At 46.8% G+C, this 18,194-nt stretch overlaps 1 protein-coding gene across 1 annotated transcript; it reads left to right on the top strand.

The window, feature by feature from the left end:
- Positions 1-429: 429 nt before the first annotated feature.
- On the top strand, positions 430-17,810 carry tfpia (tissue factor pathway inhibitor a). Its single transcript, XM_029137296.3, has 7 exons — positions 430-620; positions 10,562-10,762; positions 14,979-15,155; positions 15,645-15,707; positions 15,859-15,918; positions 16,875-17,063; positions 17,145-17,810. The coding sequence occupies exons 1-7, from the start codon at positions 542-544 to the stop codon at positions 17,216-17,218; spliced, it is 843 nt and encodes a 280-aa protein (XP_028993129.1). The 5' UTR covers positions 430-541; the 3' UTR covers positions 17,219-17,810.
- The last annotated feature ends 384 nt before the right edge of the window (positions 17,811-18,194 follow it).

Genomic DNA, 18,194 nt, shown 5'->3' with positions numbered 1-18,194 from the left:
CACAGTTCTACTGCACAGCGCTGCATCTGACACAGTGGAATAATTCCATTCAAGTTCTCAGAGGACACTTTCATATCTGCCAGGTCAAAGCAAAGGGCACTGTGTCACCAGGGCTGAAGCGGCTAAAGGGGTTTTCAAAAGCTCTGGTCCTCTCGTCTGGATAATGGGCCTCACACAGAAACGTCTCATTGGGGCAGATGAGCTGCTTTGAAATAAAGTGTGTTCAGGGGCTGAAAAGAAGGAACCTGGGGCTCAGCTGTTACATTTCATCAGCTCCAGACACAGAGACATGCCTTTGGTTCTGTCATTGTTGTTCCACTGCATCATTTTCCAGTAAAATGTATATAGCGCGACCTTTTATTTCCTTACTGTGAAGTCTCCCACAAGGAAGTTACGGGAAATTGCAATGTGTTAATGCACCGTCTTATCAAACGGAAGTACGCGCCCACACACGCGCGCGCGCACAACTTGAGCGCTTAAACTTGATGAAGTTTTGCTCCAAAGTTGACAGTGAGCGCGGACCAGCACGTCGTTCAGCAGCATGGCAGCAGGCAAGTGGTGGCTTTGGTGCGTCGTGTGGCTCCTCGTCCGTCGTGGCTCCTGCAAAAGGCATGGACACGGTAAGATAACGTATGGTTTGAAACATTTTGACCGCGTTCAGTTCCCCTGAGCTCAGAACACAGCGTCCCTGTGCGTAAAATGGAAAGAAGTGAACTTATCGACTTGCGCTTTTAGTTCGTTATTATCGGTCTGTCGTCATATGGTCTTTAAAGCTAATACGTGTCAACAGGGACGACCCGGGTTATTTCATCTATTTTCTATGTGTGTTTGTTATATATGGTATAAACTGCCGTGAGCGCGTTCCTCTTATCGGCGCAACAGCTGGCGCACTGCATGCGTTGTTTTGTTGCGCGTTGAACCCTTTACAGTAAGTTCCTAAGGTGCGTCATGGCCAAAGTCCTGATCGACGGCAGTCCGCGTTCCGGCCGCGACCCACACCTGACCCGCTCGGTACCTCCTCGTCCTGTCATGTTGCAACAGAACCTTCGCAACAATAAAGCGGCTGAGAGTAAATGTCACACACCCAACGAGCTGCTGCCTGAAAGCGCTAAGTGGAGGCGCGTCCGATCCAAAGTGCACGTGAAGCGTTTCGGATCTTTTTTGTGACCTTCTGCCTCCTCTTATGCCACAATGGCTTTGGTGGAAGGAACCCTGACTGTTTGTTTGTGACAAGAAGTATAATACCTCAAAATAAAACACACTGTCTTTAGAAATTAAAACCTAGGATTTGGAAACAGATGTCAAAGTCTTCTCTTCTATCTATGAATATGTTACATATGATTTTAAAGTTAAAGGTTTGTCTCCAAGGAACATTCTCTTTGCCAGCGTTAATCCACTGGCTCAACCAGTTCAGCTGCTCTATGGTCAGGGCTGGATGAAACCCTCAGTTGGTCGCAGAGTGAAATGAAGCTGTAATTTCCAAAACATGATCATCATTATTGAGTATGAAATAATAAGTGTTACATTTAGTAGTAAAGTTAATCGTCAGTGATGTTAAAATGAATGTGCTGTTTGCTTTAGGCATCTCTATAGCTCCAAGGATGTACAGTAAAGCATATGACACATTGTGTGTGTGTGTGTGTGTGTGTGTGTGTGTGTGTGTGTGTGTGTGTGTGTGTGTGTGTGTGTGTGTGTGTGTGCGTGTGTGTGAAGCCAATTATGACCACTCACATACTGTATGCGGTGGGGTTACGGTGCGTTCTTTACTCGGCTCTAGTGACTCATGTTTCCATGGACCCACATCGGCTGTGGCCTGTTAACGATGTGTTTGAGGCCAAAGGTCGGTGACAGAGTTGCATTTTAAAGACAGAGTCTGTTCTGTCTGTCTAAGCTACACAGTGAAGGCACCATTATGTTGACTGTCTGAGCAGCTATGGAAGGTATCAAAGTGAACAGTTATGTCAGTTTTGTCAGAGTTAGCCACCATAACAAAAGTATAAACCCAGAGAACCAGTTGTTAAGTGTTAAATTATTGCCATCATTTGCTGCATTCATCCGCAAATGATGCATCCTGTTTCTACTTGTGTCCATGACAATAAACAATATATGTTTTGTTTGCAGTTTTTTAAATAGCTACATTTGAAAAATGTAAAAAAACAGTTTACAGTATCTAAATCCTTGTAACAGATTGACTCACGGACAAGTTCAACATTCAGTGGGAGCTCTCGGTGTCAGAACACTGTACTTTTGACACCAGCATGTGTCACCGCTAAGGACCTGCAGGTGGTGTTCAGCTCACACTCATTCCCCCTTATGAGTAGCCCTCCTACGATCACTGAGGTCACATGGTCAGGTTGGAAAATGACATGTTATAATGTAGAATCAGAGTCAACAAAGCATACATTTATGTAGGAGAACTACAGTCCCCATCTTGGCAACATTACCTTATTGGGGCGTCTGTTTCTACTCTTTGGCGTTGCCACCTACAGGACATCATGAGGTAACACACTGTTAGTGCTACCACTGGACCGAAGGACAGCAGTGAATGACAAACTAGGAATAAGTTGAGTAGCAGAGCAAAGTAAATGAAAACATGTACCAAAGAAAGCTTGTATCAGGTAGTGATGCCAACAGATGGTGTGAGTAGGAGTGTCCAATGGGGTGTGGCCAATGTGAGTGACAGGGACAAAGCAGGAAATGACTAAACAAAAAAAATGGGTTGTATTAGTTCTAACCTTAGCACCGTCGCCTCACAGCAAGAAGGTTCTGGGTTCGATTCCCGGAGGCAGCCCTGGTGCCTTTCTGTGTGGACTTTGCACGTTCTTCCTGTGCTTGCGTGGGTTCTCTCCAGGTTCTCCAGCTTCCTCCCACAGTCCAAAGACGTGCATAGGTTGATTGGACTCTCTCCATTGCCCGTAGGTGTGAGTGTGAGTGTGAGTGTGTGTGTGCTTGGTTGTATGTCTCTGTGTTGCCCTGCGATGGACTGGCGACCTATCCAGGGTGTACCCCGCCTCTCGCCCATAGCCAGCTGGGTTAGGCTCCAGCAACCCCGCGACCCAGCGTTAGGGAATAAGCGGCTTGGAAAATGGATGGATGGATGGATGGATAGTTCTAACCTCAGGACTATTTTGGCAGTGTCTCAGTGAGGCTGTGCTTTAAGCTGAGCGCCACCTGCACGCGATGTAATGTAACACAAACATACCAGAGACCAGGAACAATGATAGAGATCATGAACAATACTAAAGACCAGGAACAATACTAGAGATCAGGAACAATACTATAGACTAGAAACAATACTAAAGACCAGGAACAATACTAAAGATCAGGAACAATACTAGAGACTAAAAACAATACTAAAGATCAGGAACAATAATAGAGACTAGAAAGAATACTAACGACCAGGAACAATACTAGGTATTATGAACAATAACAGAGACCTGGAACAATACTAAAGACCAGGAACAATACTAGAGTGCAGGAACAATACCAGAGACTTGGAACAATACTAAAGACCAGGAACAATACTAGAGACTAGAAAGAATACTAACGACCAGGAACAATACTAGGTATTAGGAACAATACCAGAGACCTGGAACAATACTAAAGACCAGGAACAATACTAGAGTGTAGGAACAATACCAGAGACAGGGAACAATACTAGACACCAGGGACAATACTAGAGATCAGGAACAATACTAGAGTTTAGAAACTATACCAAAGACCTGGGACAATACTAAAGACCAGGAACAATATAAGATATCAGGGATAATACCAGAAATCTGGACCAATACCAGAGAACAGGGACAATACTAGAGATCAGGAACAATACTAGAGATCAGGAACAATACTAGACACCAGGAACAATACTAAAGACCAGGAACAATACCAGAGATCTTGAACAATACCAGAGAACAGGGACAATGCTAGACACCAGAAACAATACTAAAGACCAGGAACAATACTAGATATCAGGAACAATACCAGAAATCTGAACCAATACCAGAGACCAGGGACAATACTAGAGATCAGGAACAATACTATAGACCAAAGACCTAGAACAATAGCAGAGACAATGAACAATCTTGCCGCTGTTTCTGTGCAAAGCCTGGAGCTTGGTGGACGTGTGGGCTCACAAGTCCTTCAAGCAGGTATTTGGCTTCTGCTTCTGAATGCATCCATCAGATGACAGCATTGACTGTTCACATGAGCAAACAACACATTTTACCTTTAAAGCACATTATGGCAAATGTGCTGTATACTCAGATATTTCAAAACAAAAGTTAGGTCCAGTCTTATTACAAAAACACATTAGCATTTAGTAATTATACTGCAAATTCATCCGAGATATGGGAATAGGAGTCGTAGGTAAATACAGATGCTACCCGCAGTACCTTCAGCACGGGTTTGTTCAAAGAAGAAGATTAGCTTTTATTATTTGCATATAATTAACATGCACTTCAGAGTTAAAACAATACCAGAGCCAGTGGAAGTAAGTGTCAGTATCACTGCGCACTATCGGCAGCCTCGCTGTTCACTAATCAGGCGTAAACTCATCATTAATTTGTGGGGAAATTTAATTAGAAACACGCTTCCTGTTTGAAGTGATTTTATTAAATAACCTCAGGCCATAGACGAAGAGGATTTGCGTAGCACGCCCCATCTTCATTATCATACACCTGTGACTAGAACATGTGGACACACACTTAATGTGGGCCAGTAACACTTCAAGCTGTGCAGACCCTCGCTTTTAAATCCCTGTTGGATCTGAGATAAAGGAAACTCAGGGCAGGACAGACATCCTTCCATCCTTGTGGTGATATAACAGCAGCCACTCAGACACTCTGTGGAGAACGTTTCCCTCCAGATCCACCTAAATCAAGATGGCAGTGGTTTCTATAGCTGCATTACTTCAGCTGGGAGGTAAATAGACATGAGTGGTCGTTAGCTAAGGTCCCTCTTACTAACATTCCACTAACTGCCTCCAGCTGTTGTACAGGTTGTCAGATTCTCCTGTTCATGGGGTCTGGACTGTGTCTGTGTGGCAGACTGACAACTTGCCTCACTCCACTGGGACCACCTCCAGCCCCTGACACCCTGGTAAATACACAGGATGGATGTCTTCTCCGTCCTTTCCTCTTATGTGTGTAGTGTCTAGTCCTGCTGCTAATGTAGGTCTGCATTCCAGTGGATCACCTGAATGAGCCGTGAACTCATTACGAGTCTCACTTCATGTAATCTAATTGATTTGGAGCAAATTGTGATTATGGTCACGTTAGGGCTCAGACTGTCCTTGAGTCACCTGCTGCAGAATATTAAAGGACAGACATCCTGGTGTGCATCACAGCAGGGATGTGGGGAGAGTAGAAAATCAGGGAGTGTGTTAAAGCATTAGAAGAAACGTAATCTAACCCTTAGAACAGTGATGATGTGCTGAGCGTCCTGAAGGGAAATCACCCACGTTTAACAGTGACGGCTACACACACAGCATCCGTTTGCTGCTTGGTGTGACCTCAGGCCCATCAGGTGCAGACATGCTCCTGATGGACAAGCCTCACTCCTGAGCAGCAGGAGCTGAGAAAACTGATACTGACTTCACATGAATTCATACGCATTAGATCTGAAATGTGGGTGAACTTGGACCTGTGGTGTTGGTGTTTGTTGACGTTTTGGAATCACAGACCGGCTGTTGTTAAAAGTCTGACGGTCATTATGAGCCTCTCTGTACAGCAACCTTTAATCTCGTTGGAAGTTGACATGGAGCCAATCCACGTTTCACCGAGGTGAACGGCAGCAACAAGAAAACTGGTTAAGACGATGTCTTGTACCCGTGACTCACTGGCTCTGGCTTGTTTGAAGAGATAGTGGTATCTGCTTCATGCCTGGAACATCAGCTGGCCTTTAGATGGATGTGCTTCCTGTACGCACTGGCCGATAACTGACAGCTGCATTAAAAGGGGAAGGGAAGTGATGTGCAGACGCTGGGTAGTGCTGTGCAGACCCAGCACCTTCACTGGAAAAGCCTTTTCCACTGTGGACACACAAAAAACAGTATGTTTTTCTTGATATCACACAGCACAAAAACATTCGTAACATTCGTGACATTCGTGACGAGAGGTTCAGACCTCTCGTCAGAAGTTCCAAGTTTACAAAAGGGCGAGAGAATATCGCAAAGAAAAGAACGAAGCCCCAACTTGTTGAGCTTTCAAACTGATGCCAGAGTCACGGCTCCTGTCAGCACCGGTCCAGACCACGTGGGAGTGAGACACAGGCTTCTGCTCCTCACAGCTGCTCAGCCTGGCGTGACATCACCTCAGTGTGTTCAGATGTGCCAGGTTCAGGTTCACAGCAAGTCCACACACATGAAAGTCCCCTACCTTCATTTATCAAACGCTTGGAGCTATCGGGCCATGATCAGGGTGGTTCTCGAACAGCCAGTCCTATAAACAGAGCAACTGGTCCCGGAGTCAACAGAGGCCAGAGATAAGAGCAAAAATGCAAACAACCAAGTCAGCGGTTCGACCCAGCAGAACAACTTTAATCATGTCTGCCATCAAAATAAAAGCCACATCTGCAAATGGTGGACACCAGGGACGCCAGCTTCCTCACCTGTGCAGCATCGACCCTCTGCTCTAACTTGGAGCATCGACTCATCCATCAGTGGACCTTCACATTTTATTTACATTTAAATATGTATTAGTTTTATGTATTTGTTATTTTGTTTCAAGATAATCCCATTTTTTGGTTCTTGTGATAAACCAACCACAGTGATTGAAGAATTCTGGACTAAATGTAGTGTTTTGATTTCTTGTTGGATAAAATAACTACTTTTGTGTTACTGTGTTGCCGTTGTGAGGCTCATGGCAAGTTGGAGTTGTATATTGACATATCGAGGCGTTTACCTTGTAATTCATCATCGTGTCTCGGACGCGCCTGGCCTGGACGCCCCCTTGGTTCCCACCGATGTGTGTGGAGCCGCTGCTACCTGGAGCTGAACCGCCTGCGATGCTGCAGCTCAGCAGCCGTATCGTCGTCACGGTGTGAGCTTCGCTTTGCCAGCTACACAAATATGCCAGAGGATTAGTGTGATGTGGGTAAATATTTGACACAACTAAATCATTTGGTTCATCAGCAAAACAAACAATGCTGAGGTTAAATACGTGTCGAAGGACTTGAAGAAAAGGACTCTTGTGTGAGTGAAACTCCACCGATTGTGTATTAGTGGATAGTTCTTTGTTCAGAGTCAGAAATAATAATAATAAAATATTACATTAGCTCACGTCTGTTTCTTTGATGAATAATTGACTCAGCGCTTTGGAACTGGGGCTTCGTTCGTCAGGCAGATGGTGCTGTGGGAGGTTGAGCCCTCCAGGCCTGTTTCAGTGATGGGGAGCTCACATCGTCATATGTCCATGCATTCTGTCATATGCTGATAGTGGACGTGTGAACGTGCCCCCCTCCACCCCATCACAGACACACTTAGCTCAGCGCTAGCAGGGACAGCGTCTAATTGGCGTTGGGTGGGATTGGCGGCTTCGCTGGTGCTCAGCGCGGATTTGGCAGATTTACTGGAGCGAGGGTTTTGGCATGAAGACCAAGTGGGAAACGATAAGAGCACTGCAGCGGGGAACCAGAGGAAAGTCAGCTGGAATGATAACAACCAGGTTTCAGCAACTGGGAGGCGAGTCGGACGCAGAGGTTGTGTCTGAGTGCGTGTGCGGGAGGCGAAGTTAAGTCCAACCGGCTTTCGACAAATGGCTCCACGGAAGCTATCGAGTGGTGGGACCATGATTTACTTTCTCCTTCTTCACCACCGGCCCACGAGCACCAGGCAGCTGATTAAAGATGCATGTGTCCTCAGGTGGTTGTGGGGGTTTGCCCACAGCGCTGGTGGTCAGAGCCAGGCCCAGTTCACGCAGCAAACACACACTCGTCTGCTCTTTGCAGTCGTTTTCCACTCAGCATCAGCATGTGTCACGCTATATTTAGCGGCGTGCAGGACCAGGCCTGTTCACACATGGAGAGCTCTCACAGCCCAGATCTGTCCCGGAGGCAGGGACGTGTCCGTGCGTCGTTGGGAAGCGGCTTCGGAGGCTGTTTGCCGTAGCTCCACACCGGGAGCTGTCCCACATCTGAGCCCTCGGCTCCGGAGCTGCTCAGAACTCCAGACTGTTCACTCTCTGCTCCATTGTTTTACGTGCAGTCGTGCATCTGTGTCGTCACCAGTTTGATAATGAACCATTATTAAATGAACTAATATTAAACTTGTTCCAACGTGGTTCCAAGACCAAGCTCTGGTTTTAGTGTGATGCTTTCTGGTGGGAACCAGCTGAGTGAGGCTGCAGCTGGAGGCTTTGAGTGTGGGACGGTTTCAGGCCGGTGGCTCAGGAGTCACTCAACATTCAGCTTCACAGTCACACATTTTTGGCTTCTTCTCTCTGGATGTTTGGATTGAAGCCAGTGCTTTTACATCTCATGACATTTTGCATTAAATTATTTTTTTTCTATTTCAACACCACAATATTTACTCCATTATCTCTAGAATTTGATTAATTGTGTTGTTTCATAATCAGAGTCAGAGCATGAAATTATGTTTGCACTTTGCACTATTTTTGCACTATACTGTTATTTTAACATTAATGTGAATCTTTTGATTATATTACATTTTTTATTTCTTGTATTTCTCAAACCCTTGCCACGGTTTCTCTGCAGCTGTGTGACTGTGGCTTGGCTCTGCTCTGTCTTCGTCCGTCTCATTGTTTTAGATCCTCATACTTTACTCCCGTCCTGGCAACGACGTGCTCTCGTGCTTTGTCGTACTGAATCAGTAGTACAAGCTGTCTCTTGTCTGCTGTTCCATGGTTACTGTAGTGTTGAAAACCAGGATAATCTTCTGTTGCACTGTACAAGCTGGGACTGGACCCCAGACTGAGTGAACCTGCCTATTAGGCGAAGCTGGTGCTCCCGTTGAGCAACTTAGATCTTTATCCAGAAAGAGGCTGGCTGCTGCTGAGGCCAAATCGTGATGTTTATTTAGCTTCACCATAACAACATTGAGAGGTTCTGGGGTTGGATGTAAAGGTTTCGTGGATCTGCAGAGAAACATTTTTTCAAATAACTGATTTTATTTAAAATCATGTTCATATTGTACCATTGGTATGGTTTGACTTATTGCTAATTTATTATATATTTTTTTCATTCCATTTATTGAAATTCATATTGATGATCACTTAAATCTGTTGTGCAGGGGTCTGTCTGTCTGCTTGTTAACGGTGGTTCATGGCGTCCTCGCAGAGAAAATGTTTAAACGTGTCTCAGTGTCATCTTCTCCTGCCTTTCTTCTTGGTCAGGAAATTGGACATGAGTGATTGAAGAGCGCTGTTTGCTTTACCTTCCCCTGTCTCACACAAGACGACCACGGATCGATGGCGTCTCCTCCCTCCGTCTTATTGAACCAGTCTGCACCACGTCTGTATTTTCTCCCTGTGAAAGAAAGGCTTGTGTGTCGGCCAAGACATCCCACGACCAAGACGAGCGCAGACCTTAAGTCTAAGCATTTGTTCCGCAGGAAACAGAGGCATTGGGAATAAGCTGCAATCTTATAAATAACGAGCAGCAGCGGGTCCACGGGTTCTTCTCTCTGCGCGACCTCACTGTGTTTGATGGTGTGAGTATGAAATTACAGCCTTTACTGGAGCCAGCTGCTAAGTGAAGAAGCTCTGACAGGGGTCAGGCCTTTCCCCTGCTGTGTCAGTGTTTCTCCTGATGATAAGCTCGTCTGTAAGTCTCATCTGCCGCCTTGTTGACTCAGGTATTTGCTTAGATACAGATGGATGTGTCCAAGTGCTTTGTTTTGCTATGAAGCCAAACCGAGATGCGGTTGACCTCGTCTAGATGAGCCGGGCTCAGTCTGCTCTATTTATCAGACACAACAGAGCGCCCGTCTCCGTGGGGACGCCTGCTGACCTCAGCCACACCTCCCTCGCTTTACACAGGTTGGGTGGAGCGCGAGGCTCTTTGACTGGTGAACCCAATCCCAGCTGTAAATTAGGTTGGGATGAGGAGGGCAGGTAGGGGTGGGCTGCTGCCTCATTACCATCACTGTGCCGATAGGACGGGGCAGCACTCGGTTGCTATGAAGACACGAAACGCATACCAATGAAATGATAACATTGGAACATAAATACATTGGCAACAATGCATAAATTGCATAAAGTGCAATGCATAAAGTAACCATCTTCACGTAATGGAGGCTTTACATTATCAGTAATACACGCTAGAGCTCAGGAGTATGGAAGCTATGCTGTACACACACTACACAGCCACAGGCTCCGTATGGATGCATATGAATATGATGCATATCACCTGCAGTTAATAAACTCTCAGTATCTAAAGACACTCGCTAACTCGAGGCTTTTGGGAGCAATGCTGTGAGCATCTCCACCTTATCTCGGAGCCAGAGGTTACAGCTTGATGCTGTGACCTAATTTCTTTTCCCACCGCTAAAAATGCATTTCACAAGAAGCAGAGCATTAAAATGTGACTTCCTGTCCGCCCTCGACAGATGGAGCGCCGCACGAGCCCCTCATCTTCAGCGAGCTGTGCGCCCTGAAGGACGAGTCGGGGCCCTGCAAGGCCATTAAGGAGCGCTTCTTCTTCGACGTCAACACCAGGACGTGCCAGGTGTTCGAGTATGGAGGCTGCGGAGGGAACAGCAACAACTTCGAGAGCCTGGAGGAATGCGAGAGAACGTGCATCGTCACAGGTGAGAGCCATGTAGCTGTGATACTAGCTCGGCGCTAACAGGATGCGGGTTATTATGCGTTTTCATTCTCATGTCTAATTGGCTTGGTTCTTCTCATTAGACTTTATTACCACCTAGAGCATGAAAGCCTCCACTGTGGTTAGAATGGAACGCTGCCAAACAATAGCACTGAGCACCGTCCCTCCGGGCACCTTCCTAATGGAAGCGTTGAAGAGAGCTGCTTGTAATTGTTTCCTCTACACAGCACTGCACTAAATCCATGAGAAGCTGGATTTCAAATCGTCAGATGTCCACTGTACATCATTACCTTAACTGACTAGTTCTACAGTATGTGTCAATCGCAACAGCTTCACAGCAGCATCAACTGAGCCCTCGCCTCTCATCTGTTGCTGGGCTCATACTGTATGTAGCACATATTACACACACTTTATCCAACCAATGGAGCCCACTGCACTGGTGGTGTGTTCTTCAGTAATAACATGGGTTGAAGGTTAACAGGGTTCTGTTCTGCTCCGTGGCATCTCAGCACCTCAGAGCACCTGCTGAAAGCTGTGTCTAGCAGGAGGCGACTGGCGTTCTTGTTTCGCACAGGTCAGACCTCATGCCATTTAAATAAGTTGCAATAGTTTGGCCAATGACTTGGATGTTGCTCCAGTTAGTCTGTGCATTTTTATTAGTCTTGAACGTCCACAGGCACAGTACGGACTTTAGCATCCACAGCCACAATAACCTTCATCACTGCCAGGTAGGGTGTTCACCGCTTCTGTTCATAGCTATAAACCTGTAGCACAAAGCTCTTCCTGCTTGGTCTAACCTTGATTTATAGAACAAACAACACACGTTGCATCCATCTGACCTTGGATTAGGACCAGCTCAGCTGTAGCCAGTTCCCTGTGGTGGGACAAGAACCCACACATGAAGCCAAGTTGTGTCATTCCTGGCAGTAAAACAATATTAGGGAGATAAGTTATCACCAGAAAAGCTGTAAACATTCAAATCACATGAGTCATCTTTTCTGAGTCGATGCACGCACGTCAGCAAACGTAATTGTGATTGTGTGTTTGTTTGTGTTGCTATAGGGTTATAGTAATAATAATAAGAATAAGAAGTTATAATAAGAATAATATTTAATTAGGTGAACTGAAGTGAAACAGAAATAACTTTAAACACCATTGAGGACGGTGACCGTGAGGTGAGATATGAGACACATGACACATGTGTAGCAGCAGTCGTCTCCCCAGTACAAGTTTTACCTGTTGGGCAGCAGCTATTAAACGCTTTTCGTGGCGCATTGTGTGAATGGATAAACAATAAAAGCAATGCAATGCTGGAATCAGCCCGGCAAACGTTTAAATCCCTAAGCTCATACTCACAGCGCAGACGTGGACGACGCGGTGAAGCCACTTTATCAGTCAGACCTCGCTGCATCCCCATCGACTGGAGGCGACTGTACGCATAAATGTGGGATTTAAACAAGCTCAGGTGCTGCCGGCTGCAGCTCCAGTACAGGTTCACCGGTCCACGCCTCATTATTATTCATCTCAGTCTCTGACCTTACTCGTTAGGCCGGACTGCGTTCTCAGATGTTTGACAGGGAAGGTTTTATCCACGGCTTCCCGTTGGGTGGCCACCTGCTTCCATTCCTCACTTGGGCTAAAACAGGTACTGCTGCCTTTGTGTCAGCTGCAGAGGGAACCCTGTGAGAACTGCCTCTCGCTGCAGTTGTGTCTGGGTTTCAAAGCATTCTCCAGAAACTCCAGTCGAAATCCTCAGACCAGCAGCCGCACGATAAGTCACTTAAATCGGCTTCCTTCTCCATTTAAATCGAGTGTAGCCAAAGTCAAAAGTAAAAAAGTAGTTCCTTGAACCATGATGTCTAGGATCCACTTTGTAGGAGTAAAAAGCAGTGACTATACCAGCAGCGCATTAATTAGCGGCAGGGCTACAACTGGGTAACAGTTGTGTAGAACTGCACAGGCAGCACAGACACTGTCAATGACAGACACACATCATGTGTCTCAATGAAGAGAAATAATTAGGTCATTAGAAAAGAACTCCTACAAACTGGTTTCTCTGTGTGTCTTAGGCTGCAGCTGATCCAACGTTGGCGCTATATGAACCTGTTTGGACCATAATCGTGTTCAGGTCGTTTCTCTAAAGCTGCTAGTGAAGCGTGTGGACTCATCAAACACTGCAGTGCAATGAGTGTATTTTACAAAGAGCCGAGTGTGGTCACCTCAAACAAAGGAGACGTTTCGGAGCCTCGAGCCGAGCCGCAGTCAAATTAATGCCTTATTGATCTTGTCTGGCTTATTAAGTTTAATGCATTTATAATTTAATTTAAAACCAAACGAAATTAACAGGCTTATTTTAAATTTCACTGCCTGACACCAGCCTCACGTACCTTAAGTTGCTTCTTAATTAAATGTTCAGCGTGTCAAATAACAGTGAACATTTTTAACCCTGAGGCTCATCAGCCAGAAGCAGAGTTTGCTTCTCACTGCAAAAGGTCAGCGCTCGCCTGACTTCAGGAAGCTCAGAGCTTTGGCGCTGATGTTGTTGGTGTGGAGCGCCGGCATCAGATCAGTGACATTTGAATCTCTGCCGTGGGTTTCGCTCATTCGTCAGCACCTTGTCGTGTCTCGCGGCCATGATGCCGCAGCCTCAGACCGCTTGAAGCTGGGTTTCGTAGAGGTTGCCGTCGACGACGGTCCTGTCGTCCGTCTACGATGCTGCTTTCATCCCCTGCAGCCCTGATGACTCACAGCCGCTCTGTCCCCTCAGCCTTTGCTCTGCTGCTTGAGGTGGTCGCTTGTTGCTCTGTGCCCTTGTGCTCAGTCTGTAAGAACAGCCTTAAAAAAGTGAGCAACAGCACGAGCACCAGGATGCTGCTGCACGTGACACGACTGCTAAGACATGTTATCGTACCCTGTGGAGCCCAAACAATAAGAGGATTAATAGATTTAGATAGTTAATGATTCATAAGAGGCCTTTAACAGCCGCTGGTGGTCGTGAGAAGGTCCTCGTGTTGCGTTTGTCTTCAGCGGACCTGAGTAGCAGCGTGTCTGCACAGCCATAAACCACAGAGCAGTGAGCAAACGTCTGAGCGTCAGCGTCCAGCCGTTTGTTTTCACTGCTTTTATTGTTCTCATCATTCTGGGTACGACTCTCAAATGGGCCCGAATATGAAAGCAGTCATAAAAATGCGAGTCTTTTCACGCACAACCGGGCTCATCCTGAAATATTAGGGTTCTGTCTGGAGAGCAGCCAAATGCCTCTGCTAGACTCACAGCGAGGGAAGCCATAATTCTCCTCCTTCCACCTTCACAGCGCTAATAGACAGTTGTTTCTGAATTATTCAGCGGCTTTGCTCTGCAGGGAGAGCTCTGCTGCCCTCTGACATGTCTGTGCCCACGCGTTTAAGTCAAAGTCACCTCCTAAGTGTGTTCACATCCTACAGTAATGCATTTCAATCGCTCTCACCCTTCAGCAGAGGCTGGTAAGTCAAACAGCCTCACAGTGGGACTGGTTTGGACTCAGCCGTGGCGCTTTGTCGTCACTTAAAGCTGTTCGATTGGGAGAATTACACCTCTTGGTTTGTGTTGGGATGGTCAGTCAGAGATCAGACGTGCGTTCTCTGCAGGTAGCCTTAGCTGGGATGAGGAACGAGTCCGAGCAGAGGAGCGTAAAGAGGAACGGGCTGAGTTTGTGTAATGAACTGGCTACAAAACGGGTTGTGACCCTTCATGGTTTACACAGGTTTGCAGTAGTGTATCTGGTCCCTGGGCCGGCTCCTCCCTCACCCTCTTACAGCTGCAGGTCATCACACAAAATCCAGATCCTTTCTACCCTGAACTGATTGTTCACACTTTCATCACCGGGTCGTTAAGTTTGGACGCCCTGAAACTTTGATTGAGCCATGTTCAGCGTCAGAGCTCTGTGTTCTGAGCAAAAAAAAACTAAAAAGAAACAGTAGTGAAACAGTAGCTACTCAATACAAACAAAGCACATTTTTAACTGTGTAAAACATCTCGACTCACTAACGGATCAGCCGTGAAACAAGGTCAGACATGAAACGCTCCCGCACCCTTGTTTTCTCCCACGTCGTCCTCGTTTCTAACCAAGCGTGTGAAGCTGTGTGAGGAGCCGGTCCAACACCAAGGGGTGGACTGGTGCCGGGTTGTCATTTCTCACCTCCTACATCTTCACTTCCCAGATGACAAGGACCCGTGTCACCTCCCGGAGGCTCCGGGTCCCTGTCGAGGGCTGGTGACGCGCTACTTCTTCGACACGGAGAGTCAGCAGTGCAAGAGCTTCTTCTACGGCGGCTGCTTCGGCAACGCTAACAACTTCAAGAGCATGGAGGCCTGCCAGGCCAAGTGCCAGAACCCAGGTGGGTCGAGGTCAGGTTTTAATGAACAAATCACAGTAGGACAGCGAGTGCTGAGGTTACAGTAAGTAATGACCTGCTTCGCAGCATTGGAAGCTCTGTAGACGTCTGACCCGTGTCAGACCCGTAATTGAAGTCTCTTTAATTCAAGCCAAGTGAAATAATTGCTTTGCTGCTTTTACATCGAAGCAGCATGTCAGTTATGCTCTTCTGCCTTCACATCATAAATAGATTGATGACAAAATAACAATGGTTCCATCTCTCAAACTGTTGAACCGACCGTGAACGTGACTAGATCACTAGAAGCGCTCAAACGAACCGGGCTGGTTCTGCTCATGTGATGTGTCCTCAGATAACACTGGCGCAGATGCTTTGGTCCGTGTGAAGCCCGAGCCCCGTTCTCCAATCACATTAATGGAATTAAGCACACTTCAATTATGATTGATCACTGGGACTTGATGAGATTTCCCTCTTTTTTTTCCATGTCTACAGCAAAACCCAGTCAGGCGCCGGAGCTGAGGCGGTTGGAAGATGCTCAGCCGACCTTCTTAACTGGTATGACGGCTGTGGGGGGATGATTAGCCCACAGTGGGGATGGGATGTGGTCAACCACAGTTCACATGTGGAAAGGGGACCCTGTCTAGGAGGAATGTGTGGCTTCTGTGCTGAACTTTCTTTCTGTACTGAGGTTGTTTTTGCTTCTCAGGAGAACAGACTGTGTTTGAGTCTCAAGTGCAACTGAACAACGCTAATCAAGAAACAAAAGGTAAGAAAGGATCATGATGATGATGATGATGATGATGAAGAACATGAAACTGAGTTCTGGAGGAGCTGGAGTGATCACATGTAACGTTGAATGGTTCAGTCCAGCTGAAGGTTCCTGAGGCAGAATTAAATCACTCCTCTAGTCCGTAGAGCTTCATGCTGAGTTTGGCCTCACACCTGAACCCGAAGCGAAGCTAATTGGTTTTTAAACCCGTGGGTGTTGCCAAAAACGTTGCTGTGCAACAATAAAGTCAAATTAAATGTCAGGGTTCCTTGATGCATAGACGGCAGACGGCTCGTAAAGCTGCTTTTGTTGTGAAAGGTAAAGGGCAGAAACAGTGTCTGTCAGTGCCTCCTGGTTTCCCACTGCCCGTTTGTCACACGTCTTGTGTATTAGTGCCAGGGGAGCTCATATCAAAGTTGTGGACCCGAATGCTCCAAACAGCTGTAATTCAATTCCAGCCTTGTCAGAAAATGTAGAGGGGAAAGATGAGGGGCTGCTTCTGCCTGTGTGTGTGTGTGTGTGTGTGTGTGTGTGTGTGTGTGTGTGTGTGTGTGTGTGTGTGTGTGTGTGTGTGTGTGTGTGTGTGTGTGTGTGTGTTTATGTGATAAACATCTCAGATTAACTGGTATTAAAAGCCAAAGGATTCAGTTGTGCAGACGGAGAGAGTGTAGTCGTAGAGCAACATCTAGTGGTCAGAAAAGGAAGTGCACTGACAGGCCACAGAGGAAACGGCAGGGCGGTGTCATTTCACGGTTGTGCTCATACACTGTGTTATACTGGAGGACACCCGGGGAACTGGTGACTTCCACTGTCCGGTCCAAGCCTTTGTGAGTGGCCTGAGGCGGTTCTGTGGAAGCAGCCTCTGTGTGTCTCCTTTAACGGTGCCACGGTGCCCCCTGCCTGCACGTGATGGCGCCGCCTCCGGCTTCACCGGCTCCCGTTGTGTTTTGCAGATCTGAAGCGCGACCCCGCGTGCTTGAGCCCCGAGGAGAGGGGAACGTGTGAGGGAGAGGACAGGAGGTTCGCCTTCGACCCGGCCACCCGGAGGTGCCGCGCGTTCATCTACAGCGGCTGTGGGGGAAACGACAACAACTTCCAAACCCGCAAGCAGTGCTTCAAGAAGTGCATCAAGCGCAAGAGCGGTACGGCGCCGCCGTTGATGTGACGCGACGCACGGCCATCACTCTGACGCCTGTTTTGGTTTGCTTTGGTTTGTGTTGCAGGTCACAGGCAGGGCATCCCGGTGAGGAGGAAAGTCTACTACAAGTTGCCTCACTCGGATCAAGCTTTGCATTAAAGCCTAGGCGACGGCTGCTGTATTTATGTGCATTTCCTGTTTGTGTGTGTCACTGGGCTTCATTGTGACTCCAGTGTTATATGTGGCGTCAGTATATTGGACAACACACATATTTGCTTTGCTGCTGTCTCTCTTTTTTGCATATCTATAAGTTACTGTAAGAAAAGCACCAAAGTCTTCAGGTTTGTTGTTCCAGTAGCTAAATAGTCGCTTTGCTGCTTTTCTACAGTGTTTTAGGCAACGGCAGTGCTGCAGGCTGAAAGTGGCCTGTTCCATCATGACGCTATCAAACACTGATGTTGTTGTTGTTGTTGTATCAAAGGAAGCAACTTAACTTTAAGAGTGAGGAGAACTTTGGTTCCACTTTTAAAGCCTCTGTTTGGCTTCAGCTCTGTGAACCTGACCTGCTTTAATGTCAGCGTCTTATCTACTGACCCAGACTCCAGAAGACGCTCCGCTTCCTTATTCATGCAGCCCGTCTCAAAGTGCATCTGAGAGCAGGGTCGCACGAGGACAGGAAACAAAAAGAGTCTACACCTGTAATAACCACTGTAAATGTAATGCATCCATTCATAATAAAGTCTATACAGAGCGTGTAGTGTCCTGGTGACTGATGACACATGCATGTACATATACAGGGCTCAGCCTGATCACAATAATGGAGTGTCGTCAGAACAGGACTGAGACCGGAGCGGTGGAGCAGGTGTGTGTATGGGGGGGGGGGGGGGGGGGGGGGGGGGGGGCTGTGGTCAAATTACTTCAGAAAAACGATGCGTAAGATCAGGAAGGCAAAATTACTAACTGTGACATGAGTTCGGCAGCTAAAAGAACGATGCAACAAACTAAGACTCAACCTACAGACACAGAGAAAAAAGACAGTTGAGCAATTTCCCCCCTAGGATCAATAAAGTATTTCTATTCTTTTCTATTCTATTCTGTGCGACAATTAGAAAAGTAAAGACAACATCATTAGGGA

Source organism: Betta splendens, chromosome 21 (assembly GCF_900634795.4).
Source record: "Betta splendens chromosome 21, fBetSpl5.4, whole genome shotgun sequence".
NCBI classification, from domain to species: domain Eukaryota; kingdom Metazoa; phylum Chordata; class Actinopteri; order Anabantiformes; family Osphronemidae; genus Betta; species Betta splendens.
The sequence above is the reverse complement of the archived record's forward strand: the minus strand, read 5'-3'. Positions and strand labels throughout refer to the sequence as shown.

What these genes read in the sequence shown, in the direction of transcription:
- tfpia (XM_029137296.3), top strand. Translation starts at nt 542, where the DNA reads ATGGCAGCAGGCAAGTGGTGGCTTTGGTGCGTCGTGTGGCTCCTCGTC. An exon ending in GAGAACGTGCATCGTCACAG is followed by an intron (nt 10,763 to 14,978) that starts GTGAGAGCCATG and finishes TTCACTTCCCAG; the next exon opens with ATGACAAGGACCCGTGTCAC. An exon ending in GTGCATCAAGCGCAAGAGCG is followed by an intron (nt 17,064 to 17,144) that starts GTACGGCGCCGC and finishes TTTGTGTTGCAG; the next exon opens with GTCACAGGCAGGGCATCCCG.